Source organism: Gymnoscopelus braueri (genome assembly GCF_963280865.1).
Source record: "Gymnoscopelus braueri genome assembly, chromosome: 16".
NCBI classification, from domain to species: Eukaryota; Metazoa; Chordata; class Actinopteri; order Myctophiformes; family Myctophidae; genus Gymnoscopelus; species Gymnoscopelus braueri.
This window is the reverse complement of record NC_137616.1, coordinates 48,808,976-48,832,372: the sequence shown is the minus strand read 5'-3', so window position 1 is coordinate 48,832,372 and position 23,397 is coordinate 48,808,976. Positions and strand designations below refer to the sequence as shown.

The window sequence follows — 23,397 nt, the reverse complement described above, 5'->3', positions numbered from 1 at the left end:
TGAGGCAGCCTAGAGGGCGGAGCCAAAAGTACACCGTACGTATGTCACTGATCACATGACTTCAACAATTAATTCTCCAGTTCTAGGCAACATAGAAGGGGGTGGGACTTTTTTCTTATTTCCACACAACAGCTCTAAGGTGTATTAAAGACATAGTTCAATGTTGAAAATGAGTGGTATTCCCCTTTTAAGTGCGGTCCGCCAGCTCCGAGCGGGATGGAGCGCCATGGGTTGAACGATAAAGATAACAGACAGCATCTCAAAAAAAGAAAAAAAACCAAGGAACCGCCTTCTAGAGAACCTTACACTTATACACCTAAGTAGAAGCTTCTTAAGTCAAAAAAAGACCCCTAAATACTTGAAGATCCTTGTGGATTATTCCATCATCTAAAAACCATCATCTTGAAGCCTGTTAATCTGCATTGTAGTACTTTTAGAGGGGCTCTATTATTTGTTTGTTTTTTGTCCTTTTTGTATAGAGATAATAATAATAATAATTAAACAAAAAAGACAAAAAAACTTGTACTGAGAGGTAAGTCTTGCCAAAGAGTAAAGACTATGTGAGATTCATATTACTAAAGGATACCAGCAAAATGTCCACAATAATATAAGGTGGCCCTGTGATGCCTGATTTATATTTGGTTTTGCACCACAGTCGCACACCAAATAAATGACCATGTGCAATGAGCGTTGTACATCGGCTATTTTTTGGCGTGGGGCATCGGTGTGGAACTAAGTACAAATCGACCTTCAGCCATTCAAACCGGGAACACGTCTGTGTAACCACTTTCATCCACATTTTATACTTTGGCTATTCAAAAATAGCAGCTATGCAAGCGCTATGAAGCTTGTATATCTGCTATTTTTTTATTAAATATCTTGACCGTTTGTGCAAATATTTGAATATGTATTATATTGAATATAATTTACTTCTGGGGGGGAACCCTGGAACAAAAATATTTGACATGTAATTTTGGGTGTTCCTTGACATGAAAAAGTTTGAGAGCCACTGCTATTAAAGCAACATACGTTTTTTTTCAGAAACCTGTTAGGATTTAGACGACATTTTGTAGAATCCCCCCAGAAGCAAAGGTTTGAGTTACAAAATGTTTGCTTTAAAAAAATATATATATATTCAAAAATGTGAGTTACAAAATGTTTGCTTTCAAAAAATATATATATACAGTATATATTCAAAGATTTTCACGAATTTTCAAGATTTTTTGAAAAATAGCAGATCTACAAGCTCGTAGCACGGCACTCGGTGCCACGCTACGAGCTTGTATATCTGCTATTTTTGAATAGCCGAAGAAATCTTAAAGAATGACACAGAGTCTTTCCCGTTCTGAATGGGTGAAGTGTCGTTGCTGCTGTTGTGTTACACATTGTGGAAAACCATCCGTCCATTGGAGCGTCTCTAACACCGTTGGAAATGACTCCTATTAGTCAACTAACAGTCATTCATGGTCTTTTATTCCACCGTCATATCAAACAATGAATGGCCTCTTGATTTCATTAGACTCTTTCAGGGAACGAAAAACTGGTAACACTTGCTCATAAGGCACCCGCAGTTAACGCTTAATTTATGATGACTTAATACGTTATTTAAGCATTAATCATGAATTCCTTGTAATTCATCATTAATTAACATCATTAGTTAATCATTAGGTAAGCAAAGTTACTTATTACATGACTTAAGTGTTCATTAAGCATTCATTCATCATGAATTCCTTGAAATTCAACGTTAATTAACGTCATTAGTTAATCATTAGTTAAGCAAAGTTACTTAATACATGAATTACAAGGAATTCATGATGAATTCATGCTTAATTAACGCTTAATTAACACTTAAATAATGTATTAAGTAATCATAAATTAAGGGTTAATAACAGGTACCCTATGAGCAAGTGTTACCGAAAAACTTAGTACACGTAAAAAAAAAACATTAAAAAAAAACATGAAGGGATGATATTTATTTAATGCCGGCTTGATTGTTTTGCTGTTTTTTTATTTGATTTACTAATAACGTGGCATTAATGAAGAGAAGAACAATGCAATTACAAGTAGATGATTTTTTTAAAAAGGAATTTTTTGAATATCGTTGTAAAAAAAAAAAGAAATGACCTTTTTTTACTAGCTTTCTCGGCTACACACGCAGCACTGATATACCCTATAATAATAATAATAATAATAATACAGTAATAATAAATATCATATCACCACATTCAAGACAGACAGATTATACGAGTGGGAACGCAGGAGGTTTAATAATGTCGTAGAGGTGTATTAGAGTCATTGATATAACTTTATCCATGTAAGATGGCAGCCCTATAATCTGTATAAGGGAGAACATTGACCTGCTCTCTCTGTGGTATATCTATTATGTGTAGAATTAAAACTTGGTGCACTACTTTTTCCTTTACAGCCATAAAGTCTGGGGAGTCTGGTGGTGGTTCTTCTGTTAAATCTGTTACTCGTGTGTCTAGTGTCAAAGAGTATAGTTATTTACCTCTGAAATCTGTCTATGATTATGCACATCATGGTTAAATGAAGGGATTGTCAGTGGTGGAAAGAGTACTCAATTTGTTTTACTTAAGTAGAAGTATCAATACTGCAATGTAGAAGTACTCTGTTACAAGTAAAAGTCTGGAATTCAGTACAAAAGTATTGGTATCAAAATGTACTTAAAGTACCAAAAGTAAGAGTACTCATTAGGCTGAATGTCCCGTTTTACAAGTTTTCAGAAGTATACAAATATTTTGAAAATAGCCGATCTACAAGCTCACAATGCGTCGCATCGCGACGCATTGTGAGCTTGTAGATCTGCTATTTTCAAATGGACGAAATGTATATAGGGCTGAAGTGGTTAATGTATATTTTGTAATAATAATCTAAATGTACAAAGTAACTAGCGACTAAAGTTATTGTAATTGTAATTGTAGTGGAGTAAAATTAAAATTACTTAAAATCGGAAATACTCCAGTAAAGTCAAAATACCTCAAAATTGTACTTAAGTACAGCAGTACTTGAGTAAATGTACTTAGTTACTTTCCACCACTGGGGATTGACCTCGGAAGGAAAAATCGGTGAATCTGAAGAAGTCTTTTTGTGCGCCAAAATGAAACAATGTTTTTTTTTTCGTTGTGCTCCTTTTAGTGCGAGATACTGTAACACTATAATGTTTATTTTTGTGACAAAAGTATGTCAAGTTGTTTGATCCAGCAATATGGCGTGGAGATGGGTTTTAAATGTATAATGTACTTTCTGCTGTATATAATAATGTCCTATGCCAAGACAGACGTTGTTCAAAGATGCAACCAAGCCTCGTTTGGGGGTGAGATGTGCAGTGCAACCAATCTCAGGTGGATTCTTGGGCAATAAAGATGATCCCCAGTTTAAAATGCATGGTGTCTTTGTCTTCCTTGAAAACCTCTTAAAGCAGGGGGTCCTAGGGGGTCCTCAGAGTTACTACAGGGGAGGGGGGGGGTGGTTCTTTAAAGGGACATTTCACAGATTTTGCATCAAACCCCTATTTTTATCTAGGTCTAGGACCCATAAACATGATCCTGGTGTGTCTTTTGTGTTTTATCTGTATTTTTAGATTTGTATCCATATCCTCAGAGACTATGAGTCATTTGACTCATAGTCTCTTTATCTCACCTTATTTCCTGACTACAATGTAGACCACACCCCCACGCAGCCTCCCCTCCCCACAAGGAAGGGCAGTGCACCAAAGCATTATGGTCATTGTAGTAATGCAGCATTCCAGTCAAACCCCATGAACACACAGACTTCTATATTTTTCTGGCCATAGGGTGCAAATTTCTGATTTTGCTACTGTTATCTACTACAAATATTAATAATATCGAGTGACTGTAAGTTCTTCCAGGGGTGAAATGCTCCTTTAATACACTCATTGAGTGCCAGAATTAATTCACTAATTAAGTCAGCCAGTGCCAGCGTTTCTGAGCATTTTCCATCTTCCATTTCCATTTTCCAATCATTCAATGAATTATGAATTGAAGCTGTAACTGAATCTCCCCCACGGGACTTAGACGTCTACGTTTTCATTATTATTAGTACTAGTGAGTTAGTGCCTGTGACATGATAGACCTGTAGTTTTACACTAACCGGCCCTAAAGCAGGGGTCTTCAACGTTTTTTTCAGGCCAAGGACCCCTTAGCTGAGAAAAAGATGAAGCAGGGACCCCCCCACGCCACATTGTATAACATTATGATGCAGATGAAACCTTTTCATTAGATAGCTTCATAGACTTGTTTGACAGCACTGTGATCAGTGTTGAATTCATGTTAATGTGTATTTATTTAACCACTTAAACCCTCAATACTTAGAAAACTTGTACTTGATCTGCTCTTTTTTCCCCCTACACCAAACCTCTTTGCCCGAAAATAGCAGATCTACAAGCTCACAGCGCGAGGTGTGGTGTCCTTGTAGATCTGCTATTTTCAGCTCACGTTCCACTGAGAAAAGGAATTCTTGGGTTCAAGTGGTTAGTGTAAGTTCCTATCACACAAAGATTTGGCTGACCCCCTATAGTAGTTCTGAGGACCCCCTAGGGGTCCCGGGCCCCCTGTTGAAGACCTCTGCCCAAAAGGATGGGGATGGACAGTCAGTCCCCCTTGGTGATGTTTACATAAGCAGCAGTGAAGCTTAGTTAATGTTTAACAACCAACACAAACTGTTTAGTTGTTGACTGAAATACACAAGTACTACTGTATCGCTACTGTCAATGCTATTCATCATGGAGAGGAGAGGAGAGGAGAGGAGAGGAGAGGAGAGGAGAGGAGAGGAGAGGAGAGGGGAGGGGAGGGGAGGAGAGAGAGGAGAGGAGAGGAGAGGAGAGGAGAGGAGAGGAGAGGAGAGGAGAGGAGAGGAGAGGAGAGGAGAGGACAACAGAAGCTGTAGAATAAAGATGGATGAATAGACAGTGGGACAATTCAAAAGGAAAGTCCCCCCCCCCCCCCCCTCACCCCATTCCCTTATTTGTCAGAACACACAAAAGAATCTCTTTATTTACCCGTAGTTTAAACAGACAGGTTGAGCCCATGGGGTTTGGAACAAGCTGTTTCCCGCCACATCGGCGGCCATCATTGGTAAGTGAGTTAGTGGCTGGTGAGTGATGTCCATGTACGACCCATGTTTTTAAATGAGTTAGTGTGTGTGTGTGTGTGTGTGTGTGTGTGTGTGTGTGTGTGTGTGTGTGTGTGTGTGTGTGTGTGTGTGTGCGTGTGCGTGCGTGTGCGTGCGTGTGCGTGGTGTGTGTGTGTGAGCGAGCAGTGTGCGAGCCTCCGTCAGCGCGGTGATGGATGGGGCCTTGAGGGAGATGGAGGCTGTAAAAGAAAGGAGGAAAAAAAGGCTGATTCTGGCACTCAGGGGTGAGATCACATCCTCAATAAAAAAAGCATTGTCCCGAATCACCACGGCATGGAGGTATGAATGCTGATGAAGGCATTAGAGGGAGGAGAGCTCCTATCTGTCAAAATAAATCAAATAACGAGATGTAATTTAAGGGTGCCCTAGCGCTCGTACAGCAAGCGTGGTTTAGGATCGAGATTTTCAACGTTTGCCTATACGCCATGCCAATAAGTATTCCTTGTATAGGCTACAATTTAGTAGCCACCTCGTTCTAAATAAACTTTAACATTAACTAGGGATGGACGAACAGGGGCGAAATACATTTTAACTACACAAATCTTGTAGGGGTCCCTGACATAAAATCTTTTCAGATAGGGGTCTGCTCTGCTGCCTAATAGAAATATTAGTTTGCGGGTCCGTGGCATGAAAATGTGTCCCGGGCATGACGTTAAACTGCCCCGTTGTAACTTCACCAGCGTTAATGTAATAGGTGTAGATTTAAGATGCATTCGCAACTTCTGGGGACTGTATGTGCTTCATCACGATCACAGGCTTGCATACAAGAAGGTGCTGCTGTTCCATGTGGCCATGACATCATCCTCAATCAATCACTAACAGTGGTGTAAAGCAACTAAGTACATTTACTCAAGTACTGTACTTAAGTACAATTTTGAGGTATTTGTACTTTATTTCCAATTTCCCGTACTTCTACTCCACTACATCTCAGAGGCTTTTACTCCACCACAATTATTTGAAAACATTAGTTACTAGTTACTTTGCAGATATACATTATTACATTATAAAACATACATTAACCACTTCCGCCCTATTTTATACCCAGGCCATTTGAAAATAGCCGATCTACAAGCTCACAACGTGTCACATCGCGACGCATTGTGAGCTTGTAGGCTATTTTCTAACATTTTAGTACTTTTACTTTTGGTACTTTAAGTACATTTTGATATCAATACTTTTGTACTTTTACTCAAGTAAATTTTGAATTCCGGACTTTACTACTTGTAACGGAGTATTTCTACATTGCAGTATTGATACTTTTATTTAAGTAAAACATTTGAGTACTTTTTCCACAACTGACTAACCCCCACTGTCTCTCCTCTCACTCAGGTTGGCACACCTGCAGCTGATCTGGAATTGCTACTACTGGAGGAGCTCGTTCGCAGTACAGCTACGTTCTGCTGGCAAATGTAAACACACTGAGCCGCTATTTCCTACTTCCGGTCCCCCCGCAGGATGTTTCCCACACAGGATTTTTGCTCCAGTAAATTCCCGCGGAAACAGGTGGATAAAAGACAGTCAGACTTAGTTCCACAGCAGACACAGACCCAGCAACAACCTCAGAACCCACACCATTGATTAGTTGGGCTAAAAAAAAAACTTTTCTTTAAGTTACTTAGTTTATTTTAGTTTGGCCTGGAGATGGCTGGTAGTTCTACCTTTTCGTTGAGTTTTTAGTTCAGTAGAACTTGGTTTGGTGCATTTAGCTTCCATTATGTCTGTTCCTCAGTATTTTGTGGGAAGTAAATAAAAACTATTTAAACCTTTGCCAATGTTTGTGGTGTCCATCTTTATGTTGGGGTCTCCCATTTGAGCCCCTGGTTTTGTGTTATTGTTTGGAGACCGTGACACTGCTCACCGATGGAGTATACCGACAGCCCACGCAGCCTGGCGGCCCTTCCCGTGAGCAGCTATACCGTGTAACTAACTACCACCCCGGCTATGGATAAAGACCCGGCGGCCTTCCAGCGGTGTGTCCGCTAGCTGCGGAATAACAATGAGCAGTGGTGGGAAAAGTACTCAAATGTTTTACTTAAGTAAAAGCATCAATACTGTAATGTAGAAATACTGTTACAAGTAAAAGTCCGGACTTGAAGATTTACTAAGAGTAAAAGTATTGGTGTCAAAATGTACTTAAATTATCAAACGTAAAATAACTAAAATGTTTGAAAATAGCCGATCTACAACGCGTCACATTGCGACACGTTTTGAGCTTGTAGATCGGCTATTTTCAAATAACCTAGGTATAAAATAGGGCTAAAGTGGTTAATGTGTGTTTTATAATGTTATAATTTATAAGTAACTAGTAACTAAAGTTTTCAAATAATTGTAGTGGAGTAAAAGTACAATATTTGCCTCTGAGATGTAGTGGAGTAGAAGTAAAAGTATAGACAATTGGAAATACTCCAGTAAAGTAAAAGTACCTCAAAATTGTACTTAAGTACAATACTTGAGTAAATGTACTTTAGTTTATTTTACACCACGGACAATGGGTGAACTTTTAGGCTCATGGGAGCAGCTATGGAGAGCGCTTTGACACCGGGCGGCAGTGCGGGAGTGGACTGGGAACTTTGTTTCCTCTGGTTATTCCTGTGGGATTTGCCCATATAGGACTGGTTGTTAGAGCGGGTTTCCACAACTCGGGATGCCCAGAAAGGAGGCAGGAGGGCTGGCAGAGTGTTGTGCTGTCTCTGCTATGATGGTCAGCCGCCATGAGGAGACACTGCTGCTGCTGTCCATGGAGGGCTGGGTCACATGACATGCTTGTTGTATCATGAAGACATTATGCCTCACTTTGTGGATGTAACCTTGCTGCACCGTCATATTTGTGTCCTTGTATACATTGTGTGTGTGTGTGTGTGTGTGTGTGTGTGTGTGTGTGTGTGTGTGTGTGTGTGTGTGTGTGTGTGTGTGTGTGTGTGTGTGTGTGTGTGTGTGTGTGTGTGTGTGTGTGTTAGTTACAGATTGGGGCTGCCTGGTGTTAAGCAACTGTGGACTCAGTTAAACTGGTCTCCACATAACAATACAGTCATGTTGCTATTGCCCAGTGCCACCATGTGGTTATATATTGTATCGCACCTATTAGACACCCTGGTTCAAAGGAAGCCAATATTATATATAAATGATGATACATTAAGCTCCTTATCACCAAATGCAGTATGTTTATACCAATAAGGACACTTAAAGATGGTGAACCGCTTATGTAATAAATTAAGAGGACTTAAATCCACGGTAAAACATGATGTTTTTTTTGTGTGAAATGGTTACAATTTACTTAAAAATAAAATAGCTGTAGATCGGCTAACATAGCACTATCATTGTGTAGCGGTGTGTGAATTAATGTTTGTTTACACATCATCTTTTGGATTCATGTTGATGTGTATTTTCAAGTGTATATTCAGACATTAAAGGTAGGGTAAGTGATATTTTTGGGTTAAAACAAAAAGTATTTTTTTTAAAGGTTAAAGCACTATATTCTGATAGTAATCATTGCTATAGAGTGTTTGTTCAGTAACAGGAGTCTCCCCGTCTCTCCAGCTCTTTAATAAACAGAAAATAATTTTTTGGTAGGTGTCAAAATCTCAGCCAATCAGGAGAAAGTACCCATTTTTAAGCTTCATTTTTATAGTGTTCCAGTTCAAATTTTGCCTGCTCATTTCTTAGTGTCATCACTTCCAATTTCACTTGTTTAATCTATATCCTGATTGAGTTCTCTATCCTGATTGGATAAAATTGGAAATGAAACTGAAACTGAAACGAAAATGCATTTTCTGTTTTATGAAGAGCTGGAGAGACATGGAGACTCCTTATATGGACAGGACACTCTATAGTGACGAGCACTATCAGAACATAGACCCATTTTGCAATTATTTGAATGATTGCAAATCACTTACCCTACCTTTAACTGCCAAACTTTACCTTGGGCTCTGTACTTGGTGTGCTCTTTTTTCCCCTCTACACCAGGGGTCTTCAACGTTTTTCAGACCAAGGACCCCTTAGTTGAGACGGAGATGAAGCAGCCAAGCAGGGACCCCCCACTACATGTTGGATAAATGTGTGTTTTCAGACATTTACGGTAAACCACTTTACTTTGTAAACTTGGCCTGGTCCTGGTCTGCTCTTTCTGTCCCTGTACACACCAACCTCTTCACCGAAAATAGCCGATCTACAAGTCACAAAGGCTCACAATGAGTCACCGACGCGTTGTTACCCCCCCCCCCCCCCAGCCTCAAGACAGATTTCCGCCCCTGATAATGAGCATCAGTGAGGCCCCATCTCTGAGGTGTGTTCTACTGCAGGAAACCACAGACCACATCCATGCAGCTTCCCTGCAAACTGATGTTAGATATAGATTGAGGTACTCTCACAAAACAGCAGTGAATCATCTGTGTGTAGTTACTATATGTATAAGTGAATCAGTTGAATCTCTTCAAGAATTCTTATAATAAAACTAATCAAAAATATCAGATCTCAAAGCTCACTTGCCACGGTCATAGATAAATAAACTTTCTAATGTGTCCTCTCAGATGGAAAATGTACTTGTTCAGCAGTTTGTTGAAACAAAGTCATACTTATACTATTGTTGCTAAGGACCTGCCACAGATTAAAGGAGTAGTTCACCCAAAAGATGACTTATTTTCTATCAATTACACTCCCCATGAAGCCTTGAATTAATTGTTTTGTTTTTGTCACATTCCTAAGCCAATAATTTGACGACCAGTGGTGGCTCCGGTAGGAGACTCAATGGAGACTCAAAGAGGCTCCTTTGAGTCTCCTACCTACCGGATACATTGGCATCTTTCCGGCGGTCATCAAATTATTGGCTTAGGATTGCAACAAAAACTAAAAAATGAATTCAAGGCTTCATGGGGAGTGTAATTGATAGAAAATAAGTCATCTTTTGGGTGAACTACTCCTTTAATCTGTGGCAGGTCCTTAGCAACAATATTATAAGTATGACATTGTTTCAACAAACTGCTGAACAAGTACTGGAACTGTGCATATTACTATCACTACACTGACCCTGGAACATGGGGTAATATGTTATGTTCAATTGCATGGCCCGCAATCTGTGAAAAATGATGTTTGTTTTCACTTCATTGATGAAACTGCAGGTCAGTGTTCTGCTACAGTAGTAATTAGTAGTGAAAATGATAAAAACTCAAACATTTTATTGCACAGAAGTACAAACTGTTGTAGCCATGACCACTTTAATACAAACCACCAACTATGATGGTTTAGCATGTTATTCATTTTGATTTAAGAACTTGAACGTTTGTGGAAAATAGCAGATCTAAAAGCTCGCAACGTCGTCACAACACGGTGCATTGTGAGCTTGCAGATCGGCTATTTACAGCAAGGAGATTTGGTAAAGAGTGAAATACTAGAGCAGAGGTTCTCTGTGGGGTCATGGGGGAGGGGGACCATGGGGTCCCCAGCAAAGTTTGTTAATATAGCATCAAAACAAGTATTAACTATTTTGTATTTCGGCAATTTTTTAAAAACTTTTGGAAAATCTATACATTTATAATTTGAAAAAGTTTTTTCTTTTTTAAAAAAAAAAGAAAAAAAGAACGCGCGCGCGCGAGGATGGGGGCGCGCACGCGACTTCGCACAGGGCCCCGCATTTCTCCCAGACGGCTCTGCCTGTAAGAGTCCATTTGGAACCCTCTCAAGGAACCCTGAGGGTCCCTGGTCAGTGGTCCTGAGACCAGCTATGGGTCCTGCAGTGTGAACACACTTTAATGTAATATAACATAGTGACCTCTGACCTCTGCTCAGCATCTTACAAGATGTCATACTTTATAATGTCGTAGCTGATCTGTGTGTCACTTCGTGCCGCGCTGCGTGCTTGTACAAACTGCTTGTACAAACTTATTAATATTTGAAAAATATTGAAAATGTTTTTTTTATTTTTTTAAAATACTTTTTTAATATATATCTTCTCTTCTGGGGGTCCCTGGCACTAAACCTTTTCAGATGGGAGTCTGTTACCAAATACATATCAATTTTGGGGTCCTTGACATGAAAAGGTTTGAGAACCACTACAATAGACACTCAACTGAAATGGTGTCCTGAAGGTTTGTTTCTGGTGACATCTTCAAAGTGAATGTTTAGGCTACATATTCCCTTTGACAAGAAATGTAAATTTAATAACCACGGAAATTCACACAAAGGCTCTGGATTAGAGCCTCCTGAGTTCTTGGGCCCAGTATAGGCCCAGTTCTGTAATCCACCCCTGAATAGAGCCCATAATACTAGTCTTATTTTATGCTTTCACAAACACTCTAAATGTTGAACATTTTTTGTAAAAGACGTCATGTGCGCTGCAGTAAGACTAGACTAGAATCACACATGAAGTTACTGTATGAATCCACTACCTCTCACTATAAAAACAACCATGACTTCAGATCATGTTTATAATCAGACTTTAATGTGGAATGCAGTCTCATTACACATCAGAAACACTATGTCTCCCATGTCATTGAGAGACAATACAATAAACATTAAACAGAAGGACAGTTGAGCGAACATGAAGAACACAGTACAGTTAAAAACAACTCTACCAGATTGACTCAACGTTGTTTTGACATTGTATTTAAACTTTTAGTTGATTGTCTTGTGTTCCTGTTCATATCCATACCTTTGACTGTTTTCATTCCTTTCTCCCCCTACACATTTTTTTATTCTTACATTTTTTTATTTGCCACAGGACAGGATATCAGGCTGTAAATCAGTCCTTTTGATAAGTAGGTCAAACTCTTTCAAAACAAGTTGGTGTTTTTGTTTTACTTGTATAATAGATAAAATGACGAGATGTGTATATATATATATATATATATACACACCAATATCTGATGACATCATAGGTCTGGGCGTTGCTTTAAGAGATACTTATTAGTGTTGATTGTCATTGACAACAACACAATCAAAACTGGGTAATATTCCCCTTTAAAGAAATATGTCTTACCATCATCGTCATGTCTAACTGCATTGTTCCACAGTTACACTGATCTTCCCAGGTAACATCTTCAGAGGGACAGTATCATCACCAGTGTAAATTAATGGAAAGAGTGTGTCAGTGAAAGTGTGTGTGAAGGTGTGTATGTGTGTGTTAGTATCAGGATCAGAGAATGACAGCTTTCCTTCATTCCAGTCCAGCTGGACTCTGATCCTCTGAGGATTCTGCTTCAATGAGAGATCAGTGTCTGACCCTGATGAGGAGTGTGCTGCATATTTACCTTCATCTAACCATATTCTCCAGAGTTGACCCCCTTCTTCTCCCTTCCTCTGGTAAGACTCTGCTAACACACCCACTTCCCAGTCTGCATTGTCTCCAACCTCAACATCCCAGCTGTGAGTCCCTGAGTTAAAGCCCTCAGAACCCAGGACATAGCCAACTTCGTCAAACCTCTCTGGGTTGTCAGGAAGCTTCTGTCTTTCTCCATTTGTCACACTGGTCAGATCATCAGAGAGGGTGAACACTGGATAGGCAGTGTTGGGGTCCAGAATGACAGGAGTGTAGGAGACAATGTCCTTCATCTTGTTCCAGACTCTGAAGGTCAGGTTGTTCAGGTGTTTGGTCACGTCTATCAGAGGTCCTGAGACCGGCTGTGGGTCCTGCAGTGTGAACTGGACTCTTTCCATTGTGGTCTTGTAGTTCTGCAGGAATGAGATGTGTTCAGCTCTCAGCTCCTCCTCTATGGCTCTGATGTTGTTTGAAAGGGTTGATATGTCTCTGTTCAGACCCTCAATCTTCTCATTTATCATCTGACTCTTCTGCTGCTCTTCATCCCTCAGTGCAGTGATGCTGGCCTCCTCTTCCTCTTGTAGAAACAGATGAAGCTTCTTAAACTGTTCCTTAATCTGCCTCTCTGTGTCCCGGGCCTGGAACTTAAAGTGTTTTGCTGTTCGGTCACTTTTCTTTTTGACTTCATTAAAAACCTCCAGTTTCTTCTGTAAAGGCTTCAGTAATTTCTGGACTTCCTCCTTGTGATCCAGAGCAGCTTCATCGATGGGTCTGAAACTGTGGTTGGTGTGTTTTTTTGAATCTCGACACACAAGACACACTGGCTGTTGACATTCCAGACAGAACAGTTTGAGTTTCTCAGCATGCAGACTGCAGAGATCCTCAGACCCTGATGAAGTTCTCTTACGTTTTGAAGCTCTCCGTCTCTCCTGTATGAAGGCCTCACACAGGTTCTTCAGAGCCAGGTTACGGGGTAGATTATCTGTTGAATGTATTTCCTTACAAACTGGACATTGCTTTATTGTCTTCCGTCTCCACCATTCCTGCAGACAAGCTTTACAGAAGCTGTGGCTACATGACAGTATAACAGGATCTTTAAAGATGTCACGACACACAGGACAGGAATAATCCTCTTCTGGAGGAGACGACGTGGAAGCCATTTAGTCTCTGAATGAAGCAACAAACACTCTGCTCAATACAGGAAGTCAGTCAGTCGTAGTAGCACTTCCTCCTCTAGAATGTTCCCTGAAGTTTACTTTCACTGTGAATCGTGGTTGTTGTTAAAGTCCATTCAGCTGACAGAGGTCAGCAGCAGGTTCCAGTGGTCTGGGTCAGTATTCCCTCCTGTAGCTGATGTGGAAAGACAGTCTGTCCTCCTCACTGGAAGTTGTGTTTGATCTGAAGGTCAATCTAATCGTCTCAGATGAGTCTGGCAGGGGGCGGAGCTTTGACACACCACCACAGACCTGTTGCAAAGTACACACACACACAAACACAAATTTGCCATTAATCTGATACACATATGACGTGTGCCCCAAACATATTTAGTCCCATGTCAAACAAATCCCTAAAACTGCCTTCTTCCACCTTCGCAACATTGTCCGCCTTCTTCCACCTTCGCAACATTGTCCGCCTTCGTCCCAGCCCATCACACACTGCTGCTGAGACACTCATCCATGCCTTCATCACATCCAGACTCCACTACTACAATAACACAGAATAGATTTCAAAATACTAATCACCACCTACAAGGCCCTCAACAACCAGGCTCCCCGCTACGGCGCTACCTCTCTGAACTCCAACGTCACGCCCCCTCTCCTCAGACCGGGTGATGAATTCCAGACTTTTACTCGTAACAGAGTATTTCTATATTGCAGTATTGATGCTTTTACTTAAGTAAAACATTTTAGTACTTTTTCCACCACTGGCTATTTGAAAATAGCAGATCTACAAGCTCACAACATGTTGCTATGCAGTGCTTTGTGAGCTTAGATCTGCTATTTTCAAAACATTTTCATACATAATGATAAGGAGTGTAGTGCACTTCTAAATTTAGGATTTGGGTTTTGGTCAATTGAATAGTACTTTGATTTAGTCTTCATATTACATTGACATGACGCTGTCACCGCATCCTGCAACAGACGTGCCCATGCAAAGCCCGTCCATCGATTGGTTGTGAAATCGCCCTGACAACCAACAACAACCAATAAAACCCACAACTGTCCCTTCGGACTATAGGATCTATTCTAAACTATGGGATTGTAAAACTTGAGCATCGAGTCACTCAGGCTTGAGGCTTTGAGCACAACAAAACGGTTTCCTTGTATTTTAGTTATGAACAAAGTCTTGCTGAGAGCAAAATGAACGGCCCAAGGTAAGGGTAATGCTTTACAAAGTTGTAAGAGGAATCCCTTCATCTGACTGACCATCTTGTCCGCGTCTGATGAAAAGTGAAAGTAAATGAAACTCGCCCCAAATCACGCTCACCCCCATTCTTTTTCGCGGACCCACGGTTCTTGCATTTGTTTGATGATAAGGTTAGACTTAGAACATAGTTTTACTGGGGTTACGTTTAGAAATAAGGTTAGGTAGGTTTAGGCATAGTTTACTGAAGTTACGTTTGTGAATACCGCCGGATTTGCCCCGGGGCGACTGTGTTTTAGGGCGACTGTGTTTTAGGGCGACTGTGTTTTGGGGCGAGAGTTTTGGTATTCTCCGTGCGGCTGCCAAGCCGCACTCCTCCGCTCAGAAACAGCGTGGAGATGTTAAACTAACGTCTCACTCAGACAGACGTTAATATATATTTCTTTAGCGATATACAAGTAGCTTAGAAGATTGTAGTAGCCTATGCCCAATTACCCATAAAAATATATACCTAACCGTTGCATCATGATCCATAAATTAACAAGCCTCGCGTCGAGTCATTCATATCATTTATTAATTAATTGAGCTTATAGGTATCTCTGGAAGGCATTGTAGTGGTAGATAACTCTCTCAGTATTATTGAGAGATTGTTGAGAAAAACGAGCAATCTTTGTGGATTTCACAAAGGTAAACTACTTTGTACAACTACTGGCCAAAGTTGATGATAATAAACCTTCATGTAGTTGTAAAACTTTGACCATAAATCAAACAACATATTACCATATTAGCCTTAGATCAAGACTATCGTTGATGTATGCAAATGAAATGCAAAATATAAGGTGCTTACCCGCTTGCCCCAAATGTTAACTAGGTGTCCGGAGTGTTTGTGTAATGTATTAGTCCACATTTTTCAATAAAAAAGTGTTTTAATCCCGTCTGTGGACGATTCTGGAGGAAGTTAGTGATGGGGCGCATCCGGTGAAATCCGGAATTACACTCAATGTAAACAGGAAGTAAACGAGGGGGGATGTCGTTCGGTCACCGACGGGATTAAAACACTTCTTTATTAAACAATATGGACTAATACATTACACAAACACAACGGACACATAGTTAACATTTGGGGCAAGCGGGTAAGCACCTTATATTTTTCATTTTGTACATGTTAGGAGAAATAAGGGCTTTGTGGTGACATTCCACGACAAACTGGGGGGGGGGGGCTAAGACTCGTGGATATAAAAATGTTCAAATCGATCAAATACATCTACGATAGTCTTCTTGATCTAAGGCTAATATCATATGACAGATAAGATAATGTTACAGCTCTTAAATCAACATGTTCAGTGCTCACCTAACAGAAGAGAGTCTCACAGAAGATACTTTAGAGTCACTTGATGTTTCTCACACAGGCAACAACCATCTGACCCGCGCTTTCTCCTACCAACGTGAGAAGGAACGGCTGTCGTAAAAACGTCCGTAAATCAGTACTGTCGTAACACTTAAAGGGCACCGCGCATTGCATGAAAGCATAGAGAGTAAAAGAATGAGAGTGAAACTGGACTTCAGATCATGTTTCTAGAGTCAGACTTTAATTAGGTATGCAGTCCCATTAGATTACACATCAGTAACAGCTAGTCTCCCATCTCATTTAAGTGACTACGAAAAGAAAAACAGCTAACAGGACAGTTCAGCGAGCATGAAGACCACAGTACAGTAAAATAACTGTGTGTGTGACACACACACACACACACACACACACACACACACACACACACACACACACACACACACACACACACACACACACACACACACACACACACACACACACACACAGTACAGTATATATGCCGTCTTTACTGCTCTTTACTCACAGCTTGTGATGTGAGACCTATGAATGCCTTGATTATTTCAAACTCTCTGTTGGATTGGGTTCAAGGGCCCTCATACCTCTGAGTTAAACACCTAAACAATATTGTCAGTTGTTCCCTCATCATTACCCTCAATGTAAACTTGAGAAGGCTGTGTAGAGTTGGCCATGAGCGAACACAGGCTGAGGTAAGTAGATGTGCGCTCGGCACCTGCTTGCAGGTTTCTAAGCAGCATGACTGGGGCTCCCAGTTTTAGTTTCAGATTATGGTCAAGGAGTCCAGAGGGTGTCAGTGAATTTAGGAATTCCACAGGCATAGAGTTCTTGTGGTTCTCCTCCTTAATTGAGTCAGCTGAGAAGTACACTCTGTCTTCTCCAGGGAACTCAACCATGCACCTATTGTTGATTTCCCGGATATCGTTGTTTAGCGGAGTGTATACAGTGCCTTTGAGAAGATGGTGTCTGTCAATACATTCATTCTGCAGGTCAGGGAAGGTGTATGAAATTAATGTATTCAAGTCTCGCGGAATGTGGATTTGAACTTCAGTGTGTCCATGTGAGTCTGTCTTCCCCTAATTCAAGGAGATAATTAGAGAAGTCCTTCTCAGCTGTATCTATCCTCATGTTGATGATGTAAAAAAATATTTAAATATATATATATATATATATATATATATATATATATATATATATATATATATATATATATATATATATATATATATATATATATATATATATATATATCAAATATGAGTGACTGATATACGGGAGAGGGTATTGCATAGAACAAATAATAAAAAAAAAATAAAAAAAAAAATATATATATATATATATATATATATATATATATATATATATATATATATATTGTTTTTATTATTATTTTTATTATTATTTGTTTTATGCAATACCCTCTCCCGTATATCAGTCACTCATATTTGATACAGTCTGTTTCTGGCGAAAATGTAACTAAATCTGCGGAACAGACATAACATTAGTGTCTTCTCACCGTCAGTTGATGCTTCATATCCATAAGAGTCAAACAGCCCGGATCATTTATTTATTTTTGGAACACAGTTCTTATTTGATGCGATATTAAACACGTCTATGGGAATCGTGAATGGATTCAATATATTTTCACTAAATAACACTGTTCTAACCATAACATGTATTTAAAGTACCAACAAGTTGCTGAATCTTACCTCTAGGTGTCAGTGTTGTCCCTCAATAAAAATGGGATTAGTGTGTCAGGGAGGTCTGCACATTTATCGCTCAAATAGTCTGTAGTCTGATGAAAGACCATCAAATGGTATGCAAATAGTTGATAAGCTACAGTAACTGTCATCCAATAGTTTCTATATTTTTTAGAAATATTCACGCAACGGTTCTGGCTTAGGGGCCCCCTGGGTTCTTGGGCCCCTGCCAGAGGTCCAGTTCTGTAATCCTGAATAGAGCCCTTGGTGTCATCCTGGACCCCACTCTCTCCTTCCTGTCCCATGTCAACCAGATCACAAAAGCTGCCTTTTTCCACCTTCGTCCCAGCCTATGACACACTGCTGCTGAGACACTCATCAATGCCCTCATCACATCCAGACTCCACTACTGCAATAGCTTCCTATACGGCAGGGGTAGGCAACCTTAGGCACCGGTGCCAACATTGGCACAGGGGAGGGTAACCACTGGCACACTGGCATACAGTAAGTGTGAGAGAGAGAGAGAGAGGATTACTTTTTTATAAAATAAAAATAATAATATTTAAAATACTTGTCAATTAAATTAAGTCCCTTCACACCTGTATGCAAATTACATCCTGCACATAATTCTACATTCATTCAAACTCTGAATACAGTAGGTGTGGGGTATTGCTCAGAGTCTAATGATCATTACAATGTCCTGATAATTTAAAAATAAAAATTAACTAAAGGTTGTGTATGTGGACAATCACAATCTGTTGGAAATATTTTATTTTGATGTGTCATAATAAAACATATTGTTGATATGGCACACTGACTATTAAGAAAATAACATGAAAAAAACATGGCACTTCATGTCAAAAAGGTTGCTGACCCCCTGCTATACGGTGTCACCACCAAGTTCTCAAGAAACTACAGTTTGTACAAAACTCTGCCGCCCGCCTGCTCACCAGGGGCCAGTTGCACCACCTCACACTAAGTTCAAACTTAGCCTAGTTATAGCTTAACCCATTCAATGCGGGGACGCATCTGTGTCATTTTAGATTTGTTCGGCTATTCAAAAATAGCAGATCTACAAGCTCATAGCGCAGCTTGTAGATCTGCTATTTTTGAAAAATCGTGAAAATGTGTGCAAATTTTTGAATATATAATACGTTTGTAACTCAAATCTGTGCTTCTGGGGGGGTCCTTGGAACAACAATATTTTACAAATGTTTGCCTAAAAAAAACAAACAAAAGAGCTTGTAGATCTGCTATTTTTTGAATAGCCAAAGAAATCTAAAAATGACAGATACTTTCCTGGTCTAAATGGCTTTTTTTAAAAAGCTAATCAAAAGCTAATTTTCAAAAGCTAATTTTAAAAAGCTAATTAAAAAGCTAAATACTAATCACCACCTACAAGGCCCTCAACAACCAGGCTCCCCGCTACCTCTCTGAACTCCTCCAACGCCACGCCCCCTCCCGCTCCCTCTGGTCGGGTGATGCCAACCTCCTGGACATCCCCAGAACAAAGAAACCAACCTGGGGTGACGGGCCTTCTCTGTGGGCCCCATGGAACTCACTACCACCTCACATCAAAGCTGCTCCCACCCTCCCCACGTTTAAAACCACACTCAAAACCCACCTTTTCAGACTCGCATCCCCCTACCTAATCCCTATTTTTTTTACCGTTACTTTAGTTAACTTTTTAATCTATTTTTTTCCTAATAAAAATGTTTTGTAAAGAGACTTTGAACACTATATACATTGAAAGTATTATCATTATTTATTATTATAATGCTAGTCTTCCTTTATGCTTTAATCATTATGATGCACTACAAAACGCTATGAATGTTGAAAATGATTGTAATTAAATTCATTATGTATGAAATTATTTCTTCAAATACAAAATAACTACACAGCAGTTTTAGTCACAGACGTCATGCCAACACACCCTGCAGTAAGACTAGACTAGAATCACACATGCATCCACTACCTCACTATAAAAACAACCATGACTTCAGATCATGTTTCTATAGTCAGACTTTAATTAGGAATGCAGTCCCATTACACAGTAACACTATCTGTTACATCAGTAACAGATAGTGTCATCATTTAAGAGACTGTATGAAAATAAAAACAGCTAAATGGACAGTTCAGTGATTATAAAGACCATAGAACAGGGGGAAAAAAAGGGGGGGAAAAAACACACACAAAAACAGCTCGACTCACTGTTCATTATTTACACTTTCAATTGATTATATTGTTTTCCATCCTTCTCCTTATCTATCACTTTGAGTGTATTCATCCTTTTCACTACATTTATTTATTCTCTACATTCTTTGTTACCACAGGACAAAGTAAAGTAAATCAGTCATTTTGATGAGTACAGTCAGAGTTTTTAAACACATGTTGTTGTTAGTGTTTTCCTTGTATAATAGATCAAATGAAAATGTCTAACTGCATTGTTCCAGAGTTACACTGATCTTCCCAGGTAACATCTTCAGAGGGACAGTTTTATCATTAGTGTAAATGAATGGAAAGAGTGTGTCAGTGAAAGTGTGTGTGAAGGTGTGTATGTGTGTGTTAGTATCAGGATTAGAGAATGACAGCTTTCCTTCATTCCAGTCCAGCTGGACTCTGATCCTCTGAGGATTCTGCTTCAATGAGAGATCAGTGGATGACCCTGATGGGGCGTATGCTCTGTATTTACCTTCCCGTAAATGTATTCTCCAGTGTTGACCCCCTCTGTCTCCCTTCCTCGGGTAAGACTCTGCTAACACACCCACTTGCCAGTTTGTATTGTCTCCAACCTCAACATCCCAGCTGTGAGTCCCTGAGTTAAAGCCCTCAGAACCCAGGACATAGCCGTAGATGTCAAACCTCTCTGGGTTGTCAGGAAGCTGCTGCCATTCTCCAAGTCTCACACTGGTCAGATCATCAGACAGGGTGTATGATGGATAGGCAGTGTTGGGGTCCAGAATGACAGGAGTGTAGGAGACAATGTCCTTCATCTTGTTCCAGACTCTGAAGGTCAGGGTGCCCAGGTGTTTGGTCACGTCTATCAGTGATCCAGAGACCAGCTGTGGGTCCTGCAGTGTGAACTGGACTCTTTCCATTGTGGTCTTGTAGTTCTTCAGGAATGAGATGTGTTCAGCACTCAGCTCCTCCTCTATGGCTGCTATGTTGTTTGAAAGGGTTGATATGTCTCTGTTCAGACCCTCAATCTTTTCCTTTATCATCTGACTCTTCTGCTGCTCTTCCTCCTTCAGTACAGTGATGCTGGCCTCCTCTTCCTCTTTAAGAAACCGATGCAGCTTCTTAAACTGGTCTTTAATCTGCCTCTCTGTGTGCCGGGCCTGGAACTTAATGTGTTTCGCTGTTTGGTAACTTTTTTTTTTTACTTGATTAAAAACTTCCATTTTCTCCTGTAAAGGCTTCAGTAATTTCTGGACTTCCTCCTTGTGATCCAGAGCAGCTTCATCGATGGGTCTGAAACTGTGGTTGATGTGTTTTTTAGAATCTCGACACACAAGACACACTGGCTGTTGACATTCCAGACAGAACAGTTTGAGTTTCTCAGCATGCAGACTGCAGAGATCCTCAGACCCTGATGAAGTTCTCTTACGTTTTGAAGCTCTCTGTCTCTCCTGTATGAAGGCCTCACACAGGTTCTTCAGAGCCAGGTTACGGGGTAGATGATCTGTTGAATGTATTTCCTTACAAACTGGACATTCCTTTATTTCCTTCCGTCTCCACCATTCCCGCAGACAAGCATTACAGAAGCTGTGGCTACATGACAGTATAACAGGATCTTTAAAGATGTCACGACACACAGGACAGGAAAAATCCTCTTCTGGAAGAGACAACGTGGAAGCCATTTAGTCTCTGAGTGAAGCTATACAAACACTCAATACAGGAAATCAGCCTGCCTTGCTGTGTGCCACGGGCCTGGACCTTAAAGTGTTTGGCTGTTCGGTCACTTTCTGTTTTAACTTCATAAACGATCTAGAGTTTCACCTGTAAAGGCTTCATTAACTCTCCCTCCTCTAGATTCTAGAATGTTCCCTGAAGTTTACTTTCACCGTGAATCGTGGTTGTTGTTAAAGTCCATTCAGCTGACAGAGTCAGCAGCAGGTTCCAGTGGTCTGGGTCAGTATTCCCTCCTGTAGCTGATGTGGAAAGACAGTCTGTCCTCCTCACTGGAAGTTGTGTTTGATCTGAAGGTCAATCTTATCGTCTCAGATGAGTCTGGCAGGGGTCGGAGCTTTGATACACCACCACAGACCTGTTGCAAAGTACACAAACGCGCGCACACACACACACACACACACACACACGATACTTCATTAATATTACTGAGGTGAAAGTCAACACTGGCCAGAGTATGTGCAATTGCAACTTTTACTTAAGTAAAAAACAACTAAATGTCTTCGACCACTGAACAAACTACAGGGTAGGTAGAATGAGTGAAATATATGCCACTTCAATAACACAGTTACAATTACTGTCATTTGAATGGGCTCGTTACTCATTCAATAGAGCACCGAAGTCCTGACATCACTGCCAGTAGAGGGCGCTTTTCCGCAGGTTCGTGGCTTTACTTTTTGGGAAATCTTAGATCACTTCATATAAGAACTGTGTTCCAAAAATAAACACACCACCCTGGCGATTTTACTCATGATATGGATATGAAGCATCGACTGAAGGTGTAAATGTACACATTTACCCAATGAGTAACACAATATAAACACTAGAAACGAGTCAAACAACCCAAAGACTACATTTCCCATGAACGCGCCTGCTGTTGGGACAGTGATATCAGACCCGGAAGTAGTAGTTCTTAAGACTTTTAAGGCAGAATTAAATTCCATTTTCGCCAGAAACAGGCTATATCAAATATGAATGAATATAATACATAAACGATGCAGAGCCACCACCCTGACAAAAACGCCAGGGTGGTGTGCTTATGTTTGGAACACAGTTGGCTATTGTCATCCCATGATATTGTCTTACCTGTAACTTAGGATCCTACTCCAATGTTTTCTCAGAAGGTCCTGTGAAGAAGAGTGCAGCCTGAAAGTTGAACTGAAACAATAACAGATGCTTGTCTCTGTATTCTGTGGTCTGTCTGACTCTGAGCACTGACTGAGCAGTCTGACTCTGAATTCATTTGAATTCTAAGAGACAAGTGAATCGTATTGTCCGTCTGATCGTCTCTCCATGTGTGTAAAGAAGTGTGGTCACTGGTCACCAAGCCCCCAGAACCGCGGTAGGACGGTGAGTGAAGCTGCCGTCACCTGGTGGTCAAATCTGAGATTGCAATACTTCTGCATTTAAAACGCTGCTGCGCATGCCTCTATCGTCTGAAACGCTAGTGCGCCTGCTCCTTTGGCTCCAATATTGGAGCCAACTAGGAAGTAGAGGTGGTTCCGGGTGCTTCATGCTCTTGTGTGAGCAACTTTCATTGAAATGAATAGGTGGGGGCGGGGCTGTCTTCCGCCCTCTAGAAACTCTATGGTCGCGTCACAGAGGAACGTCAGCATAACATCCTGTTTCCCGCCTTG

At 40.4% G+C, this 23,397-nt stretch overlaps 2 protein-coding genes across 2 annotated transcripts; both read right to left on the bottom strand.

Moving 5' to 3' along the window:
• Positions 1 to 11,821: 11,821 nt before the first annotated feature.
• Positions 11,822 to 13,822, bottom strand: LOC308103706 (E3 ubiquitin-protein ligase TRIM35-like). Its single transcript, XM_080453833.1, has one exon. The coding sequence runs from the start codon at positions 13,579 to 13,581 to the stop codon at positions 12,157 to 12,159; it is 1,425 nt and encodes a 474-aa protein (XP_080309959.1). The 5' UTR covers positions 13,582 to 13,822; the 3' UTR covers positions 11,822 to 12,156.
• A 6,282-nt stretch (positions 13,823 to 20,104) lies between these two features.
• LOC308103707 (E3 ubiquitin-protein ligase TRIM39-like) lies at positions 20,105 to 23,031 on the bottom strand. Its single transcript, XM_080453834.1, has 2 exons — positions 22,847 to 23,031; positions 20,105 to 22,118 (listed from the first exon to the last, which is right to left on the bottom strand). The coding sequence occupies exon 2, from the start codon at positions 21,709 to 21,711 to the stop codon at positions 20,287 to 20,289; it is 1,425 nt and encodes a 474-aa protein (XP_080309960.1). The 5' UTR covers positions 21,712 to 22,118; positions 22,847 to 23,031; the 3' UTR covers positions 20,105 to 20,286.
• Between the last annotated feature and the right edge of the window lie 366 nt (positions 23,032 to 23,397).